Source organism: Somniosus microcephalus, chromosome 6 (assembly GCF_052327205.1).
Source record: "Somniosus microcephalus isolate GS21.2 chromosome 6, FLI_Smic_1.0, whole genome shotgun sequence".
NCBI classification, from domain to species: domain Eukaryota; kingdom Metazoa; phylum Chordata; class Chondrichthyes; order Squaliformes; family Somniosidae; genus Somniosus; species Somniosus microcephalus.
Window position 1 is genome coordinate 178454262 of NC_140992.1, and position 19822 is coordinate 178474083.

A 19822-nucleotide genomic window follows, 5' to 3' on the forward strand; every position below is an offset into this window, starting at 1 on the left:
TCATAAGTCTGTTTATCTGTTGTTAGATGTAGAGACAATACGACTCGGTGCAGCTGGCATGAATGATTCACTCGGGTTGAAAATCTGGAGGAGAATCTCCTATTATGACCTGTACGCTTGATGCAGAAAGTCTCCTCAAAAAGCTGCTCACAACAGTGTTCTAATGCTGCCCAAGTACGACATTTACATGGAAGCCCGAAAAGTTAATTTAAATCAAGGCTGTTTACTTTGATGAAAAAACCACTGGTACTTTCTCGAGAAGGCGACGGGAGGCCTGTTTATTTAGAAGCATGCTCACTCATTGGCTCTGTCTGAAGCCCCCCTGCAGTACCTTAGGTCTCGGTGTGAGCAATGGTAAAAGGCTCCATTTGTGCTTGTGAACAAAAATCGAAGCGTTCCTCCCAGTTTGGTATTTTCTCCCTCCATCTCCTGGGGGGAGTCGCTCCCGCTGAGAAACGGGGCCATGGGGGCCAGCATTCTTTGGTAAGTTCACTTGTGTGTGAGCTGAGACAGTAAATGTGAGCAAACATCAACATCCTGGGGGTCACTATTGACCAGAAACTTAACTGGACCAGCCACATGAATACTGTGGCTGCAAGAGCAGGTCAGAGGCTAGGTATTCTGTGGCGAGTGTCTCTCCTGACTCCCCAAAGCCTTTTCACCATCTACAAGGCACAAGTCAGGGGGTGTGATGGAATACTCTCCACTTGCCTGGATGAGTGCAGCTCCAATAACACTGAAGAAACTCAACACCATCCAGGACAAAGCAGCCTGCTTGATTGGCACCCCATCCACCACCTTCAACATTCACTCCCTCCACCACCGGTGTACCGTGGCTGCAGTGTGTACCATCTACAAGATGCACTGCAGCAACTCCCACCTCATCACCTCCAAGTCACACACCATTCTGACTTGGAAATATATCGCCGATCCTTCATTGTCGCTGGGTCAAAATCCTGGAACTCCCTCCCTAACAGCACTGTGGGAGTACCTTCACCACATGGACTGCAGTGGTTCAAGAAGGCGGCTCACCACCACCTTCTCCAGGGCACTTAGGGATGGGAAATAAATGCTGGCCTTGCCAGCGATGCCCACATCCCCAGGAATGAATTTTTTAAAAAACTGTTGGACCGAGGGAGAGGGCATTAAAGCAACTGTGTCTGATCTTGTGCTCAAGTCTCTGGCGTGGACCTGTACATGAGGTACGGTCACTTGGCAGGTGCACTGAAGGGCACTGGGAGATGGTAAATCCATACCCTAGTGAGAAGGTAACACCTTCAGGGAGGAAGGGAATGGGGTGGGGAGGGGAGGAAGAACAACAGTTCCGTTCAATTAACAAATCTAGATTTTTGTCCTCTCTCAGGTTGGTGCGAGAGTTCGTAGCACAGAATAACATCGGGCAAATCAAACACGTGATCCAGATCCTGTCCCAAGAATTTGCACTGTCGCAGCATCCTCATAGCCGTAAAGGTGGGCTCATCGGCCTTGCCGCCTGCTCCATCGCTCTTGGCAAGGTGGGTAACGTGTTCGCCATGTGATGCAGTAACAGCTCAAAATAAATTGTAAACTGATTATTTCAGATTTATTTAATCCGCTCCAGTCTGATGATACTGATGTATTTGGACTTTCAGAAGGCTTTCGATAAGGTCCCGCATAAGAGATTAACATGTAAAATTAAGCCACATGGGATTGGGAGCAAGGTATTGACTTGGATAGAGAACTGGTTGGCAGACAGAAAGCAAAGAGTTGGAATAAACGGGTCTTTTTCCAAGTGGCAGGCAGGGATCGGTCCTTGGACCCCAGCTATTCACAATATATATTAATGATCTAGACGAGGGAACTAGATGTAATATCTCCAAGTTTGCAGATGACACAAAGCTGGGTGGGCGTGTGTGCTGTGAGGAGGATGCCGAGAAACTCCAGTATGCTTTGGACAGGTTGGGTGATTGGGCAGAAGCATGGCAGATGCAATATAATGTGGATAAATGCGAGGTTATCCACTTTGGTGTCAAAAACAGGAAGGCAGATTATTATCTGAATGGCAATAGATTGGGAGAAGGGGAAGTGCAACGAGACCTGGGTGTCCTTGTGCACCAGTCGCTGAAGGTAAGCATGCAGGTGCAGCAGGCAGTTAAGAAGGCAAATGGTATGTTGGCCTTCGTAGCGAGAGGGTTTGAGTACAGGAACAAGGATGTCTTGATGCAGTTGTACAGGGACTTGGTGAGACCACACCTTGAGTATGGTGTGCAGTTTTGGTCGCCTTATCTGAGGAAGGATGTTCTTGCCATGGAGGGAGTGCAGCGAAGATTCACCAGGCTGATACCTGGGATGGCAGGAATGACGTATGAGGAGAGATTGGGTTGATTGGGCTTGTACTCACTGGAGTTTAGAAGAATGAGAGGGGATCTCATTGAAACTTATAAAATTGTAACAGGACTAGACAGACTAGATGCAGGAAGGATGTTCCCGATGGTCGGGGAGTTCAGAACCAGGGGTCACAGTCTAAGGATAAGGGGCAAGCCATTTAGGTCTGAGATGAGGAGGAATTTCTTCACCCAGAGAGTGGTGAACCTGTGGAATTCTCTACCACAGAAGGCAGTAGAGGCCAATTCATGAAATATATTCAGGAAGGAGTTGGATATATTTCTTAAGGCTAAAGGGATCAAGGGATATGGGGAGAAAGTAGGAACAGGGTACTGAATTTGGATGATCAGCCATGATCTCATTGAATGACGGAGCAGGCTCGAGGGGCCGAATGGCCTACTCCTGCTCCTATCTTCTATGTTTCTATGATGACCCTTTGATTTCTCAACCTTCTTTCCAAGCCCTTTTACTGGAGGTGTTCACCCTTCCCCTCAATACATACGCCAGCATTTGCTTTGCTTCCCCACCCCCACTGTCTACAACAGTGATCCCTCTGACTCGTGCTGACCATATGCAGCAAGACCTGGACAACATTCAGACTTGGGCTGACAAGTGGCAAGTAACATTCGCACCACACAAGTGCCAGGCAATGACCATCTCCAACAAGCGAGACTCTAACCATCTCCCCTTGACATTCAATGGCATTACCATCGCTGAATTCCCCACCATCAACATCCTGGGGGTTACCATTGATCAGAAACTGAACTGGACCAGCCATATAAATACTGTGGCTACAAGAGCAGGCCAGAGGCTGGGAATTCTGCGGCGAGTGTCTCACCTCCTGACTCCCCAAAGCCTTTCCAGCATCTACAAGGCACAAGTCAGGAGTGTGATGGAATACTCTCCACTTGCCTGGATGAGTGCAGCTCCAACAACACTCAAGAAGCTCGACACCATTCAGGATAAAGCAGCACGCTTGATTGGCGCTCCATCCACCACCTTCAACATTCACTCCCTCCACCGGCGCACTGTGGCTGCAGTGTGTACCATCTACAAGATGCACTGCAGCAACTCGCCAAAGCTCCTTCAACAGCACCTTAGAAGGACAAGGGCAGCAGACGCATGGGAACATCACCACCTACAAGTTCCCCTCCAAGCCACACACCATCCTGACTTGGACCTGTATCGCCGTTCCTTCACTGTCGCTGGGCCAAAATCCTGGAACTCCCTCCCTAACAGCATTGTGGGTGTACCTACACCATATGGACTGCAGCGGTTCAAGAAGGTGGCTCACCACCATCTTCTCAAGGGCAATTAGGGATGGGCACTAAATGCAGGCCTAGCCAGCCAGCGACGCCCACATCCCATCAATGAATAAAAAAAAACACAATGGGAGATCTGTTGGTTACATTTCATATGTATCTTTTGGATAAGATGTTAAACAGCAGGGGAGTTCTCCCTGGTGTCCTGGCTAACATTGATCCCTCAACCAACACCTAAAACAGATTATCTGGTCATTTATCTCATTTCTGTTTGAGGGATCTTGTTGTGCACACATTGGCTGCCATGTTTCCCTACATTACAACAATGACTACACTTCCACAAGTACTTCATTGGCTGCAAGTTCTTTGGAACATCTATGGTCTTAAACGGTGCTATATAAATGCAGGTCTTTATTTAATATGGTTAACAGTATTTTTAAAATAAAGAGTCATTTCAGGCTGTGATTTTTGCCACTTGGTGCTGGAAGGTTATAAGCGTCTTTCAGCATCCAAAATCCCTCTGCAAACAGCAATTAAACTCTGAGCTCAAGCTGTGTTTACTTACAGGAATGAGACCTTGTGGACTTCAGTGTGTGATGATGAATGTATTTTGTCTATATTAGATTATTGATTTGAATCCCTCAGACACACATGACTAACTGGCTTCTGTGAGCTGTCTGCAGAGCACAGAAATACACATTTCTGTTCCAGCAAAGGTCATTTAATATGCATCAAGTGTAAGTTGGTAACTCCATGGCTGGTATGCACGGTAGGAAGTTTAATGTGTAATTATTTTAATGGCCCAAGCTATCCTGCTCAATTACAACTATGTCTTTGTCAAAGAATGCCTAACTGTTTAATTAAAATACGAGGAAATGCAGGTTTTTTTTGTCTCTCTTACAACTTTAAAGAAATGTGAAGGTTGCCTCTGTGGGTGAACTTGTCTGAAAAGTCAGTCTGCCAATAGCAGGAGGTCTGAGCTGGATTCAGGGATCTAGTTATGTTACATATGACCAGGAGTCGGTCATTCAGCCCTCAAGCCATTCAATTAGATCATGGCTGATCTGTATCGCCACTCCCATTTATCCGCCTTGGCGCCATATCCCTTAATACCCTTACCCAACAAAAAAACTATCGGTCTCAGTTTTGAATTTTTCAATTGCACCCCCTGCCCCCCTCCCCAAACCTCAAGAGCTTTTTGAGGGAGAGAGTTCCAGATTTCTGCTACCCTTTGTGTACAGAAGTTGAAAGACAACTCGGCAAGCATCTTTACTGCTGAATTGAGAGGAATAATGATGTTTATAATTACTGTAATGCAACTGAATGCTGCTCACTTACCTGCTTAATTTGAATAAGCTTATAGCTTTGTGGTAAACCACTTTTGTCGTTCACTATCGTTACACTATAGTTATCACTGTTATATCGTTACTCTATGGTTATCACTGTTCACACTGTTCTATCACTATACGAGGTCGCCTCTTGTCATGCTGTTATACCTGGGCTGACCACTGCTGACTCCGCCCATGGCTCCACCTACCTGCCCAGGTATAAAGGTGGCCAACTGGCTGGTATTCCTCCTTGTTGGATCCGATCACCCACGAGGGTGGGCTCTGTTATTTAGCCAATAAAAACCTATAGTTACTTTCTTAACTCGTCGCTTTTCATTGGATGAATTGATAGGTATATCAATTTTATTGGCTAAATTTTAAAATGTCGACACTTGAGCAGTCAAATGACCAGTCAAACGACCAGCCAGACGCCCAGCTACAACAGCCACAGCAGCCAGCCTGGCTGCGAGCCCTCCGACCACCGTACCTGGATCTAAACCCACAGGCAGCAAACTCAGCCCTCGACTTCGAACACTGGCTGAGCTGTTTCGAATCCTACCTGGGAGAATCCGGCGTGCCTCAGAAATCCATGCTAAGAGTTCTGACCGCCCAAGTGAGCCCTAAAGTATTTGCACTCATCCGGGACCTTAAAACATACGAAGCCGCCATCAACCTGCTGAAACAACAGTACCGGAGCCTGGTAAACTCCATGTATGCCAGACACCTCCTAAGATCCCGCCCGCAACAGCCAGAAGAGTCGGTAGATGAATTTTTACGGGCACTACAAGCACTCGGCAGGGACTGTGACTTTAAAGCGGTATCAGCGGCAGAAAATACTGAAGATAATGTCCGCGATGCCTTCGTGAAAGGCCTGCGGTCCGACTACGCACGGCAAAGACCTCTTGAAGCAAAGGACCTTGACCTGAACACAGCTGCAGCCCTCGCTCGCTCCCTAGAAGTGGCCCATCGGGACCTCGAGGCGTACTCCAGGTACAGTAATTTGCGACCCTGGGACTCTGGACCGACCCCGACCGCGATACCCCTCGCAGCGCCGCCCCTGGGACCTACCTCTGCGTCGGCGTCCCGGACCCGATCGGGACCGCCACCCCCGGTACCGGCTGCGACTTCGGACCCCCGCGATCGGGCCGCCGGCTGCTTCTTCTGCGGCCAGGCGAAACATCCTAGGGCGCGCTGCCCAGCGAGAAACGCGACGTGCTCAAGCTGCCTGAAGAAAGGCCACTTTGCTAAGGCCTGCAGAGGCCAACAGAGATCAACAGAGGCCAGCAGTGCCTCATGCGAGTTGTGGGGGCGGCCATCTTCCATCAAGGCCACAGATGCCAGCATCCCCACGTGAGAGTCATGGGGGCGGCCATCTTTGATCCAGGCAACCGACACCAGCAGTGCCTCGTGAGTTGTGGGGGCAGCCATCTTCTCCGCCATTTTGTCCAACCTCGTGGGCGCCGCCATTTTACCCTCCACGCTCGACCGCCACCTCGCTTCCGGACTCGACCACCGCCTCACCCGCAGACTACGGCAGCTCGCTGAGCCACACACTAGCCTCCGTCACACTGGACCAAGCCCGCCCGCACCACCTGTCCAAGTCCATGATGGACATCAAAGTAAACGGCCGCGCCACGACCTGCCTGTTCGACAGCGGAAGCACGGAGAGTTTCATCCACCCAGACACGGTGAGCCACTACTCCCTCACTGTCCGGCCAACGCGCAACCGGATCTCGATGGCATCGAGGTCCCACGCCACAGACATCAGCGGCTACTGTGTCGTGACCCTGTCGGTTAAGGGCACGGAGTATAAAAATTTTAAACTCCTCGTCCTCCCCCAGCTCTGCGCTGCCGTCTTACTAGGGCTGGACTTCCAATCCCACCTCCAAAGCGTCACTCTAGCATACGGCGGACCCCTCCCCCCACTCACAGTCGACAACCAGCAGCCTTTAAACCGCCCACCGCGTAACACCTGCGGCCTATCCACCCTCAAGGTCCCGCCACCTTCCCTGTTCGCTAACCTCACCCCCGACTGCAAACCCGTCGCTACCAAGAGCAGGCGGTACAGCGCCGGGGACAGAGCCTTCATTAGCTCTGAGGTGCAGCGTCTCCTGAAGGAGGGCATCATCGAGGGGAGCAGCAGCCCCTGGCGTGCCCAGGTCGTGGTCGTTAAGACCGGCAATAAAAACCGCCTGGTCATCGACTACAGCCAGACCATAAACCGGTACACCCAGCTGGACGCATACCCCCTTCCCCGCATATCTGATATGGTCAATCAGATTGCACAATACCGAGTATTCTCTACCATCGACCTTAAGTCGGCCTACCACCAACTCCCTATCCGCCCTGAGGACCGCCAGTATACCGCCTTCGAGGCGAATGGCCGCCTCTACCACTTCCTTAGGGTTCCCTTCGGCGTCACCAACGGGGTTTCGGTCTTCCAAAGGGAGATGGACCGGATGGTTGACCAGAACGGGCTGCACGCCACGTTCCCCTATCTAGATAACGTCACCATCTGCGGCCGCGACCGGCAGGACCATGATGTTAATCTGGAGAGATTCCTCCGTACGGCCCAACGGCTGAACCTCACCTACAATAAGGAGAAATGTGTGTTTAACACCTCACGCCTTGCCATCCTCGGCTGCGTAGTAGAGGACGGACTCATCGGCCCCGACCCCGAAAGAATGCGCCCCCTCATGGAGTTACCCCTCCCCCACTGCCCAAAGGCGCTGAAGAGAACCCTGGGGCTCTTCGCCTACTATGCCCAATGGGTGCCCAATTACGCGGACAAAGCCAGACCCCTCATGAAGTCCACATCCTTCCCCCTTACGGAGGAAGCGTGCGCTGCCTTCTCCCTCATTAAGGGAGACATTGCCAAGGCCACTATGCACGCGGTGGATGAGTCCATCCCCTTCCAAGTGGAGAGCGATGCATCCGACTTCGCCCTAGCCGCTACCCTTAACCAGGAGGGGAGGCCGGTGGCCTTCTTCTCAAGGACCCTACAGGGCCCTGAGATCCGACACTCGTCGGTCGAGAAGGAGGCCCAGGCGATTGTGGAGGCTGTACGACGCTGGAGGCACTACCTGGCAGGCAAACGATTTACCCTCCTCACCGACCAGCGTTCGGTCGCTTTTATGTTTAATAACAAGCTGAGGGGTAAAATCAAGAACGACAAGATCTTGAGGTGGAGAATCGAACTCTCCACCTATGATTATGATATCTTGTACCGGCCAGGTAAGCTGAACGAACCCCCTGATGCTCTATCACGAATTACATGCGCCAACGCGCAAATTGATAGACTTCAGACCCTCCACAACGACCTCTGCCACCCCGGAGTCACCAGACTTTACCACTTCATTAAGGCCCGCAACCTGCCCTACTCCATCGAGGAGGTCAGGACCATGACCAGGAACTGCCAGACCTGTGCCGAGTGCAAACCGCATTTCTTTAGGCCGGACAGAGCAAGCCTGATCAAGGCCACCCGCCCCTTTGAGCGCTTGAGCATCGATTTTAAGGGGCCCCTCCCGTCCTCTGACCGTAATGTGTACTTCCTCAACATTGTTGATGAGTACTCCCGTTTCCCCTTCGCCTTCCCCTGCCCAGACATCATGACCAGTACCACGGTCATTAAATGCCTGAACGACCTCTTCGCCTTGTTCGGGTTCCCAAACTATATACATAGTGACCGGGGCTCCTCCTTCATGAGCGAGGAACTCCGCCAGTTCCTACTAGCAAGAGGTATTGCTGCAAGCAGGACCACCAGCTACAACCCTCGAGGGAACGGCCAGGTGGAAAGAGAGAACGCGACTGTATGGAAGGCCGTCCTCTTAGCCTTAAAGTCTAAGGGCCTCCCGCTGGCAGGAAGTCCTCCCGGCAGCGCTGCATTCCATCCAGTCACTACTTTGCACCGCCATTAACGCCACCCCCCATGAATGAATGTTTGTTTTCCCCAGGAAGTCGACTACGGGAACCACACTACCAACCTGGCTGACCTCTCCGGGGCCCGTCCTGCTGCAAAAGCACGTGAGGGCCCATAAAACGGACCCCCTGGTCGAGAGGGTGAACCTCCTGCACACCAACCCTCAGTACGCCTATGTGGCATACCCAGACGGGCGGGAGGACACAGTCTCCTTGCGAGACCTCGCACCCTCGGGCATTCCGGAGACACCACCTTCACCGCCCCCCCCCCCCCCACGATTCCAGCTCAGGTAGACGGTATGCCGGAACCCCACGAGCCCTTGCCGACCATGCAGACACCAGCATCACCACCGGAGAATGCAACACCGCCGCTGCGACGATCGGAAAGGCTTACGAGGCCTCCGGACAGACTGACATACCAGAACTGGTAGTACACATCACCCTGCCGGACTCAAATCTAAACAAGGGGTGAATGTGGTAAACCACTTTTGTCGTTCACTATCGTTACACTATAGTTATCACTGTTATATCGTTACAACAGTGTGAACAGTGATAACCATAGAGTATCACTATACGAGGTCGCCTCTTGTCACGTTGTTATACCTGGGCTGACCACTGCTGACTCCGCCCATGGCTCCACCTACCTGCCCAGGTATAAAGGTGGTCGACTGGCTGGTATTCCTCCTTGTTGGATCCGATCACCCACGAGGGTGGGCTCTGTTATTTAGCCAATAAAAACCTATAGTTACTTTCTTAACTCGTCGCTTTTCATTGGATGAATTGATAGGTATATCAAGCTTAAGCTCAGTCTGGTGCAGTGTTTCCTCGTTCTGCCTACTGAGGTTGAGGAGAATTGCATGGCAGAACGTATAGCGATACAGGTTCTCTGTTGAATTGCTGGGTCTTGCTATCCTTTACCTAGATATTGAGCAGGAAAGGGCACACTTCAGATCATAGGGGACACAGAGTCCGCTTACAGGCGCTGTTAGTGATGCTGAGCCTAAAAACTAGCATAACGCCCAAAAATGTAACATGGACCAGATTAGCCGCAAACTATCACCACTGTGTTCCAAACCTGAGAATTCCTTTGTGGAGTATCAACTAGGGTAATTAAAGCTCCGACATCTAGCGTGTGTCCAAGTCAATTATTTCAAAGGCATGCGCCAAATCCTGAAGATCCAGTCAGTTTCAAAGGCGAAATGACGACTGACACTGCCAGTTCGCCGTCATCAGGACCGCGTATTCCGGGCCATCTGTCTATTAGCCAAAAACCATGACTGGCTCAAATAATTGCTCGTCAAGTTATCAATTAAATATCCAATGACTAACCGGGAAAGAATCAACGGGAGCAAGATGCACCAATGACTGATAAGCAACTGGCACAAAACAAACCAATCCAAGTCCACAATTTTTTCCTTCAAAGCGTGAACCAGCAAGTGCCTGCAAACTGTGTACTCATGTTAAATAATTCACATTATTTCATTGTTTTTCACTGCATTTTCTCAGTTGTTCAGGTTAGTGTACACAGCTGGATGTTTATATTACCAAACATACAGAAAAAATTCAATTCTGAAAAAAAAACAATAAACCTACCCATAAAATTGTTCAGTTGATGGTTGTGGTTGTTGGAGGTCAATCATCACAGCCCCAGGACATCGCTGCAGGAGTTCCTCAAGGCAGTGCCCTAGGCCCAACCATCTTCAGCTGCGTCATCAATGACCTTCCCTCCATCATAGGGTCAGAAGTGGGGATGTTTGCTGATGACTGCACAGTGTTCAGCACCATTCACAACTCCTCAGATAATGAAGCCGTCCATACCCGCATGCAACAAGACCTGGATGATGTTCAGGCTTGGGCTGATGGGTGGCGCGAATGTTACCTGCCACTTAAGTGCCAGGCCATGACTATATCCAACAAGCTAGCGTCTAACCACCACCCCATGGCATTCAACGGCATTACCATTGCCGAATCCCCCACCATCAATATCCTGGGGTCACCATTGACCAGAAACCTAACTGGAGCAGCCACATAAATACTGTGGCAACAAGAACAGGTCAGAGGCTGGGTATTCTGCGCTGAGTGTCTCACCTCCTGACTCCCCAAAGCCTTTCCACCACAAGTCAGGAGTGTGATGGAATACTCTCCACTTGCCTGGATGAGTGAAGCTCCAACAACACTCAAGAAGCTCGACACCATCCAGGACAAAGCAGCCCGCTTGATCGCCACCCCATCCACCACCTTAAACATTCACTCCCTCCACCACCGGCGTACTGTGGCTGCAGTGTGTACCATCTACAAGATGCACAGCAACAACTCGCCAAGGCTTCTTTGGCAGCACCTCTCAAACCCGTGACCTCTACCACCTAGAAGGACAAGGGCAGCAGGCGCATGGGAACACCATTACCTGGAAGTTCCCCTCCAAGTCACACACCATCCTGACTTAGAAATATATCGCCGTTCCTTCATCGTCGCTGGAACTCCCTCCGTAACAGCACTGTGGGAGTACCTTCACACGGACTGCAGCGGTTCAAGAAGCTGGCTCACTACCACCTTCTCAAGGGCAATTAGGGATGGGCAATAAATGCTGGCCTTGCTAGCGACGCCCACATGCCATGAACGAATAAAAAAAAAAAGTTAATGGTGGAAATACCTGGAAGAAGTTGACCCTCCCCTTCTGTCTGGAGCATGGGGATTGAGTTGCAAATTTAATTTGGGCCACCGCATTTCCAACTGTTTCCGTGTGTGCAATACTTCCGAGAGTTGTAATTGTCTGCCTGCTCCCGTGGAATTACAGTACAATACTGTGGCAATCAGGCAGGCAGTTTACACAAGGCCACCGTGAGACCCGAGCAGCAATGTTTCCTCTTTTTTTGGGGCAGTGCGACCCCTTTAACAAGCTGCACAGCCCCTTTAAAATACTGCGCATGTGCGGTTTTTCCAGTGAAAAGCAGGTGAGCCGGCTGCACGGGACCTAGAGCGCTGCTTGGCTGCACAGCTTAAAGGGAACATTGTCGAGCAGTTGGGTGGGGACGATCAAAAACAAGCTCTTTTTAGTGGTACACAGTTTAAGCTCTAACAAAAATTCAGAGCTAATCGTGTTTGGGTCCTGGATTACTGGAGATCCAAGGTCATAAAATGAAAGATCATAACAGATGATTGTTTAGAATTTTAATGGATAAATAAACCTCATTCTGTGCACGGAAAGAATTCTTACATCATGAGATTTTTTTTAGTTCCTCAAATGTTAGGATTAAGACTGAGATTTGAGTGGAAGCTGTACTGGGATCACTTACTGGTAATGATGGGGGATGAGCTGAATTCTATCTCCTTGGTGTTAAGCTGGGAAACTTCTCCATTTATAATCAGTTCCCCCTCACTGCTGGGATCAGTGGCCTGTCTCTTTGTGTTCTCACTGAGCCCATCATTCCTGCGCCAGCTCTCTGCCCTTTTGATAACCTACCTGATGATCTTATAAACGGTCCTAGCTATGCCTGCCTTTTCGTGGGATATGTGGAACACTCTTTGTTCCACTCCTACTCGGGTCCCCTCCCTCACCTCTTTTTCCGGTACATTGATGACTGTATCAGTGCCATTTCCTGCTCTCGCCCGGAACTAGACAATTTCATTCACTTTGCCTCCAATTTCCACCCTTCCCTCACCTTCACATGGTCCATCTCCGACTCTTCCCTTCCCTTCCTCGACTTCTCCGTCTCCATCTCTGGGGATAGGTTATTGAACAACATTCACTACAAGCCCACTGACTCCCACAGCTACCTGGACTACACTTCCTCCCACCCCGCCTCCTGTAAGGACTCTATTCCATTCTCCCAGTTTCTCCGTCTCCGCCGCACCTGCTCCGACGATGCCACCTTTCACACCAGTGCTTCCGACATGTCTTCCTTTTCCCCTCTACCGTGGTTGACACGGCCCTCGACCGTGTCGGTTCTATCTCCTGCACTTCTGCCCTCACCCCTGCCCCTCCCTCCCGGAACCACGATAGGGTTCCCCTTGTCCTCACCTTTCACCCCACCAGCCTCCACATTCAACGGATCATCCTCCGCCATTTCCGTCACCTCCAACGTGATCCCACCACCAAACGCATCTTCCCCTCCCCTCCCCTTTCAGCATTCTGTAGGGACTGCTCCCTCCGAGACACCCTAGTCCACTCCTCTACCACCCCCAGCACCCCTTCCCCTTCGCCCGGCACCTTCCCGTGCAAGCGCAGGAGATGCAACACCTGCCCTTATACCACCCCCCTTCCCACTGTCCAGGGCCCCAAACACCCTTTCCAGGTGAAACAGCGATTTACTTGTACTTCTTGCAATCTAGTATACTGTATTCGCTGCTCATGATGTGGTCTCCTCTGCATTGGGGAGACCAAACGCAGATTGGGTGACCGCTTTGCGGAACACCTCTGTTCAGTCCGTAAGGATGACCCCAAGCTTCCGGTCGCCTGTCATTTTAATTCACCGCCCCATTCCCACTCAGACCTCACCGTACTCGGGCTTTTGCATTGTTCCACGGAAGCTCAGCGTAAGCTCGAGGAACAGCACCTCATCTTCCGATTAGGCACTTTACAGCCTTCCGGATTCAATATCGAGTTCAACAATTTCAGATCATAACCTCGGCCCCCATTACATTTTTACTTTTATTTTTTATCCACACCTTTGTTTTGCCCCTCCCCTCTTTTTCTCTCCCACATGGCAGCTGTCTCCCATTCTGCCAGCGCATTTCACACCTAATCTAGAGCCGTCTTTTGTCTCCACTAGTCCTATCACCATCTCGTCTTGTTTTGAATACCTCTTAATGTCTCTTCACTTCTCTTTTGTTCTCTCCCAACCCCCAAACTGGCCTTTTAATTTGTTTCATTTCTTGTGCTTTTTCAGTCTTGACAAAGGGTTTTGACCCGAAACATTGACTCTATTTCTCTCTCCACGGATGTTGCCTGGCCTGCTGAGTTTTTCCAGCATTTTCTGTTGTTATTTTGGATTTCCAGCATCTGCAGTATTTTGCTATCCTATAAATCTTTCAGACTTCAATCCCAGCTGGATTGAATCCAGTTACTGTAGCTTTTGCTAGCAATGGCCTCGGCAGTAACTTTGGATATAGAAACAGCATGTGTGCAAGAGTGAAGCTGAGATATATGTAGGAAGGGAGGGTGGGGGTGATACTGGGAGATATAGGGAGGGTGGGGCGATACTGGGAGATATAGGGAGGGTGGAGCTGATACTGGGAGGTATAGGGAGGGTGGGGTGATACTGGGAGATATAGGGAGGGTGGGGCTGATACTGGGAGGTATAGGGAGGGTGGGGTGATACTGGGAAATATAGGGAGGGTGGGGCTGATACTGGGAGGTATAGGGAGGGTGGGGCTGATGCTGGGAGGTATAGGGAGGGTGGGACGATACTGGGAGATATAGGGAGGGTGGGACTGATACTGGGCGGTATAGGGAGGGTGGGGCTGATACTGGGAGATATAGGGAGGGTGGGGCGATACTGGGAGATATAGGGAGGGTGGGGCTGATGCTGGGAGGGTGGGGCGATACTGGGAGATATAGGGAGGGTGGGGCTGATACTGGGAGGTATAGGGCGGGTGGGGCTGATGCTGGGAGGTATTGGGAGGGTGGGGCGATACTGGGAGGTATAGGGAGGGTGGGGCGATACTGGGAGGTATAGGGAGGGTGGGGCGATACTGGGAGGTATAGGGAGGGTGGGGCTGATGCTGGGAGGTATAGGGCGGGTGGGGCTGATGCTGGGAGGTATAGGGAAGGTGGGGCTGATGCTGGGAGGTATAGGGCGGGTGGGGCTGATGCTGGGAGGTATAGGGAGGGTGGGGCTGATGCTGGGAGGTATAGGGAGGGTGGGGCTGATGCTGGGAGGTATAGGGAGGGTGGGGCGATACTGGGAGGTATAGGGCGGGTGGGGCTGATGCTGGGAGGTATAGGGAAGGTGGGGCTGATGCTGGGAGGTATAGGGAGGGTGGGGCTGATGCTGGGAGGTATAGGGAGGGTGGGGCTGATGCTGGGAGGTATAGGGAGGGTGGGGCTGATGCTGGGAGGTATAGGGAGGGTGGGGCTGATGCTGGGAGGTATAGGGAGGGTGGGGCTGATGCTGGGAGGTATAGGGAGGGTGGGGCTGATGCTGGGAGGTATAGGGAGGGTGGGGGAAGATCCTGGGATATTTGGGGGTTGATATAATGGGATATATAGGGAGAGTGGGAGGCAGGCAGGGCACTGGGGTGGTGGTGGGTGGACTATGAGATACTGGAATAGGGTGTGGATGTAGTACTGTCTTATGTAGGGAGGGAAGGTGAATGTAAAACTAGGATAAAGTGCAATTTATTGGGCAGTCCAATGAATCATTTGTCACAAGCACCATTGACTGACCCAGAGGTCCCAGAATCGCGTACTGGTCTGCGCTGTATTACCTGATCCCAAGTTGAATTCCTGGAACTATGCTATGTTACCTCATCTCAGCCGAGGCCGCAGTTTGGTAAGCTACAGTTGGCCTCAGTTCCCCTGAACTAGGGTGGATAGGGGAAAGATCAGTCTGAGTTCCCAAGCTTGTGCTGATGGGACACTTTATCCACACTCGCACACGAGGGAAGACCAGCTTGATGAGGCACCAGAGGACATCTAGTCCTGTGGAACTTCATGTAATTGCCACCAGAAGAGGAAATCAGAAAGTTAGTGTTAAATCATGCATGTTTAAAGTGTGCATGTGGTCTCCCCTGTTGATGTTTGTTCAATGTGTATATATTTTCCCTGCAGGATTCTGGTTTGTATCTGAAGGAACTGATTGAACCGGTTTTGACGTGTTTCAACGATGCTGATAGCCGATTGCGTTATTATGCGTGCGAGGCCCTGTACAACATTGTGAAGGTGGCCAGGGGCTCGGTTCTTCCTCACTTCAATGTACTGTTCAACGGTCTTAGCAAGGTAATTATGTACCTATTGATAAACCAGAACAGCCAGCACGCCAACATGGATCTAGTCTCTTTATAATCTTTATTTAAAAGGACAAACTAAACCATTCATCGTCTAGGTGGCTAAAAACTGACCTGCAGGAGTGTGTGGTGGCAAGAATGCTATACTGCAATATTGAGGTGGGAGTGAGGGTTAGTTATAGTAGGGAATTATTTTTGAAGCAAGCTCTGTACATTTGCCATTTTGTCCTGCTCGTCGTACCTGTCTAGATAATACGGAATGGAGGGGGGGAGGCATCGTGGGGGTGGTCACCAGCAAGGGGGGTGGGGGTGGAGAAAGCGGTCACAACAGGGAAAAAACACACCTTGCTGGCACCATCCTGATTACAGCCTTTCCCATCTCCCGCCCTCCCTCTCCTTCACAGTTGTTTTTTTTCCCTTTTATTGTTAATGAACTGAGTGAGGGATCACTGGTGAAATGAAGCTGAAATGGCCTGGCCAAATCACACTCTGCTGAGGATTCAAATCCCTGGGCTCTGCAGCTTCTCTTCTCCCTGCCCTTGTCTCCCATCATCATCACTCTGAGACTGGCTGATGGGACCACAGGTGAAAGCCACGGTTTCCCATTCAGCTTCATTTGGTCCTTGGCACTGTTTCACTAACCCAATATTGATTGTACCTCCATGGAGGAAATCAATGAGCTTTGTATTTTTAATAGCACAAGTGGATCTCTTGCAGATGGAATTAGATGTAAAAGAAAAATGTGGAACTGATTAGGCCTTAGCAGATGGTGCCCCCGATTGGGCTTGTTCACCGAGTCCCAGACATGTTGAGGGCCTCAGGGCTTGAGCAGGCCCGGTCTTTCAATTTATTTAAAACTTCAGTTGGAACTTGACTTGGAAAATGTTTACAGGTACTTCAACTTAGTTAAACTTTCACTTGGTGCAGAACTGTAGGAGCTGCCTTCTGTGTTTGAGTGGGATTGTAATTCAGATTCTGATTGGCCCATTTGAGCCATGTGACTGATCATATCACATGGTTAGCAGGGACCAGTCAGAAAGCTAGGTGGAGCTCTCCATCCATTCACAGAGCTCCCTCCATGTAGTCCAATTCACCTGACCTTTCCCCATATCCTCTTAAAGTTTTCTTCTTCAAATATTTATCCTCATCCATTTTAAAAGCTCTTATGGATTCTACTTCCACCACTATTTCAGTTGAGCATGTTTTACCAGTCCTCTGCATTTAAAAAATAAATGAAATAAATCCTAACCTCTCTCGTTCTTTTGGGATCAGTTATGCCCTCTAGTTATTGTCTCACCAATCAAATTTGAACACATCCATCAGATGTTTCGTTATCCTTTTTTGTTCTAATGAAGAAAGCCCCAGTTTCTCTAGGCTGTCCTCCTAACTAAGCCCTCTCATCCCTGGAATTATCAGGGTCATTTAATTTCTGTACCTTACTGCTTTGGGATATTCATGCTGGAAGTAAAATGATACCCCTGACAAGTGTTTGCTCTGAGTAATGTGTCTCTGTTTTATACAGTTGGCTGCAGATCCAGATCCCAATGTCAAAAGTGGCTCTGAATTGCTGGACCGGTTATTAAAGGTAAGCATCTCCATTCTCTGCTGGACAGATGTTGTGGTGCGTTGGATTGTGAATGGAGTGTGGGATTGTGAATGGACACTTTCCAGAAGGTGTCACTGAACAACAACCTGGATTGACTTTTATATATAAAAATAATTCCTCCCCACTTTGCCCAAGTCGACAGCTGTCTTGCTTGAGATTGAATTGTTAGCATTACAGACCAACAATCAAGCATGGGACCTCTGGTCTTATGACTTTGTACCGTATCAAGTAATGCATTCATCCTGAAATCCATATGGACGTCCTGCTTGTAACACAAGGGGATCCATTGAAGTGTTCAGTGTACCGGGCTCACTTTGCTTTTCATATCCGAGATCCATTTAAAATGGAGCACATGATTCACTCGAAATCCTACTCCTTCGCTGTGTGTTCTCAACACTTTTCACTTCTGGAGAAGTCCAGCTGTGACATTACACAAGAGGAAGGCTGAAGGTGTGTTTTCTTCCCGTCATTTTATTATTGTGTCTACACCTGCCCAGCCTTCAAATCCAAATGAGGGGTGAGAGGGGAAGAGCAATTTGGGCAATACCCTTTTAGGAGTAAGATATTATAGAAACTATTAACTATTGATGGAAGTACATGGTCCCATGGTACTTTTTTGAAGAAGATTAGGGAGTTGTCCTGGGTCAACATTCGTCCCTCAACCAACATCACCAAAACAGATTAGCTGGTCATTCATCTCACTGCTGTTTGGGGGGCACACATTAGCTGCTGTGTTCGCCAACATAACAATGGTGACTGCATTTCAAACGTAGTTCATTGGCTGCAAAGCACTTTGGATTGTCCTGAGACCATGAAAGGTGTGTTATGAAATGCCGTTCTTTATTTCTTGTACCTTTTTGAATACAAGAATGTGTCATTCATGGCACTGGACAGGCTTGTTTCCCTGGGCACTGACCACTACACTTGAGCAACAGTTTATGGTTTGGGCACTGCTGCAGGAAGGAGGTGCTCAGTGACTGGGGAAATTGGAGGGAGAGGAGTCTCTGAATGAACAGCGTTGATGCACGAGGCTCAACCCTAAGGAAAAGACCCCAGTATCTGTGCAGGCAATGATCCTGTGGTATATTAAAATTGTAAGTTTAAAAAAAAAGTTACCACCTTGGCTTCAGCTCCCTGTTGCTTCATGGAAGACAGTGGGGTTTGTGACCAGAGGCCAAGGGCAGAAATGTGTTTCAGCACCTACCTTTAGAAACAGGAAGAGGTTGGTCTGTATTTTGTGTGGGTATCACTGTGCCTCAGCTGCACCTCCAAAGAATATTCTCTGCTGTACCACGTTGACTCAATGTCCATCAATTGGTCGCTCAGAGATTATGATCAGTACTGAATTGGAAGAATTTCTGCGCTGTGGGCCTACGTCCACCAGGACCTGAATTTAGACTGCTCAAAGCATTTGAGACAGGAGTATGGTGCTACCTCAGGTATGGGCAGTGAAGCATCTAATTCCATCTGCATTTGCAGTCTTACTTGCCGATATAGGGACTATGGCCTGTTGCTTGCTTGTCTTGCAGTGCACAGTCAGTAATGTGCTGTGTTGCTCATTAAGCCCTGGAGGTGGGCAGTCTCTTTCAGGTAGCAAAATGACTTCTTGTGTGGCTGCAGTTTGTACTGGCATGAAATAGAGTAACGAATAGGAAATTGCAGGGACGTTGCCTTGAGCTGAGTTGTAATCTGGCGCACTGCCACTGGCTGTTTTGTTGCTAATGTAGTGATGTGCCAGGCCATGACTTGCTGTCCCCGTGCTCATTATAGCCAGCGCTAGTAAAGTGAATAACACACTTGGCGCACAAAGTTGGGAAGAAATCCAACCCTTTCTGGGCCTGCCGAAGTGCCACAAGGATATTTGAGGTGGGCATTCCAACTTCTTGGTGTAAGAGTTTGAAATGCTAAGTCATCCTGTTTCATCAAGAGATTTAACTGCCCTGACGCATGCTCCCAGAAAAGAATCTCGGCCATCCCAGCCCTGCAGGAGGTGGCACTTTGAGTTTAAGAAATAAGCTGCTGGTGCTCCAAAAAGGGAAGCAATGAGCCGCAACATTTCTTGGTCAATCACTTGAGATTGCACCTTATCCAAGTGTGATTGGAGCTATAGACAAGTGGCTGGAAGAAGGTCTACCCCTGAAGAACAATGGAAATTAGAAAGCAAAATTTGAAAATACCGTGGCCCTAATTCAAACACCAATAAGGTGCAAGTGTACACAACTGTGCTGGAGGGTTTAGCCGTCCACAAGGCTGGTGCTCATGTTTTTTGTAGTTTATCCACTGAAACATGCAGGGCACAATTAAATTGCTTCCCTGCCACCATTGTTCTGTTGAGACACATTTGAGGCTAGAGTTGAGCGAATGTTTGCAAGAGGAGAGTTGACATTTTTTTGGCTTCT

At 49.6% G+C, this 19822-nt stretch overlaps 1 protein-coding gene across 1 annotated transcript in view; it reads left to right on the forward strand.

The window, feature by feature from the left end:
• The first annotated feature begins 1292 nt into the window (after window positions 1–1292).
• The window catches only part of vac14 (vac14 homolog (S. cerevisiae)), a 398888-nt gene continuing 380358 nt past the window's right edge, over window positions 1293–19822 (forward strand). Inside the window, exons 1-3 of the mRNA XM_085992023.1 lie at window positions 1293–1514; window positions 15642–15809; window positions 17340–17402. Of these exons, the coding sequence (XP_085848149.1) occupies window positions 1293–1514; window positions 15642–15809; window positions 17340–17402 (453 nt within the window). The remainder of the gene's footprint in view (window positions 1515–15641; window positions 15810–17339; window positions 17403–19822) is intronic.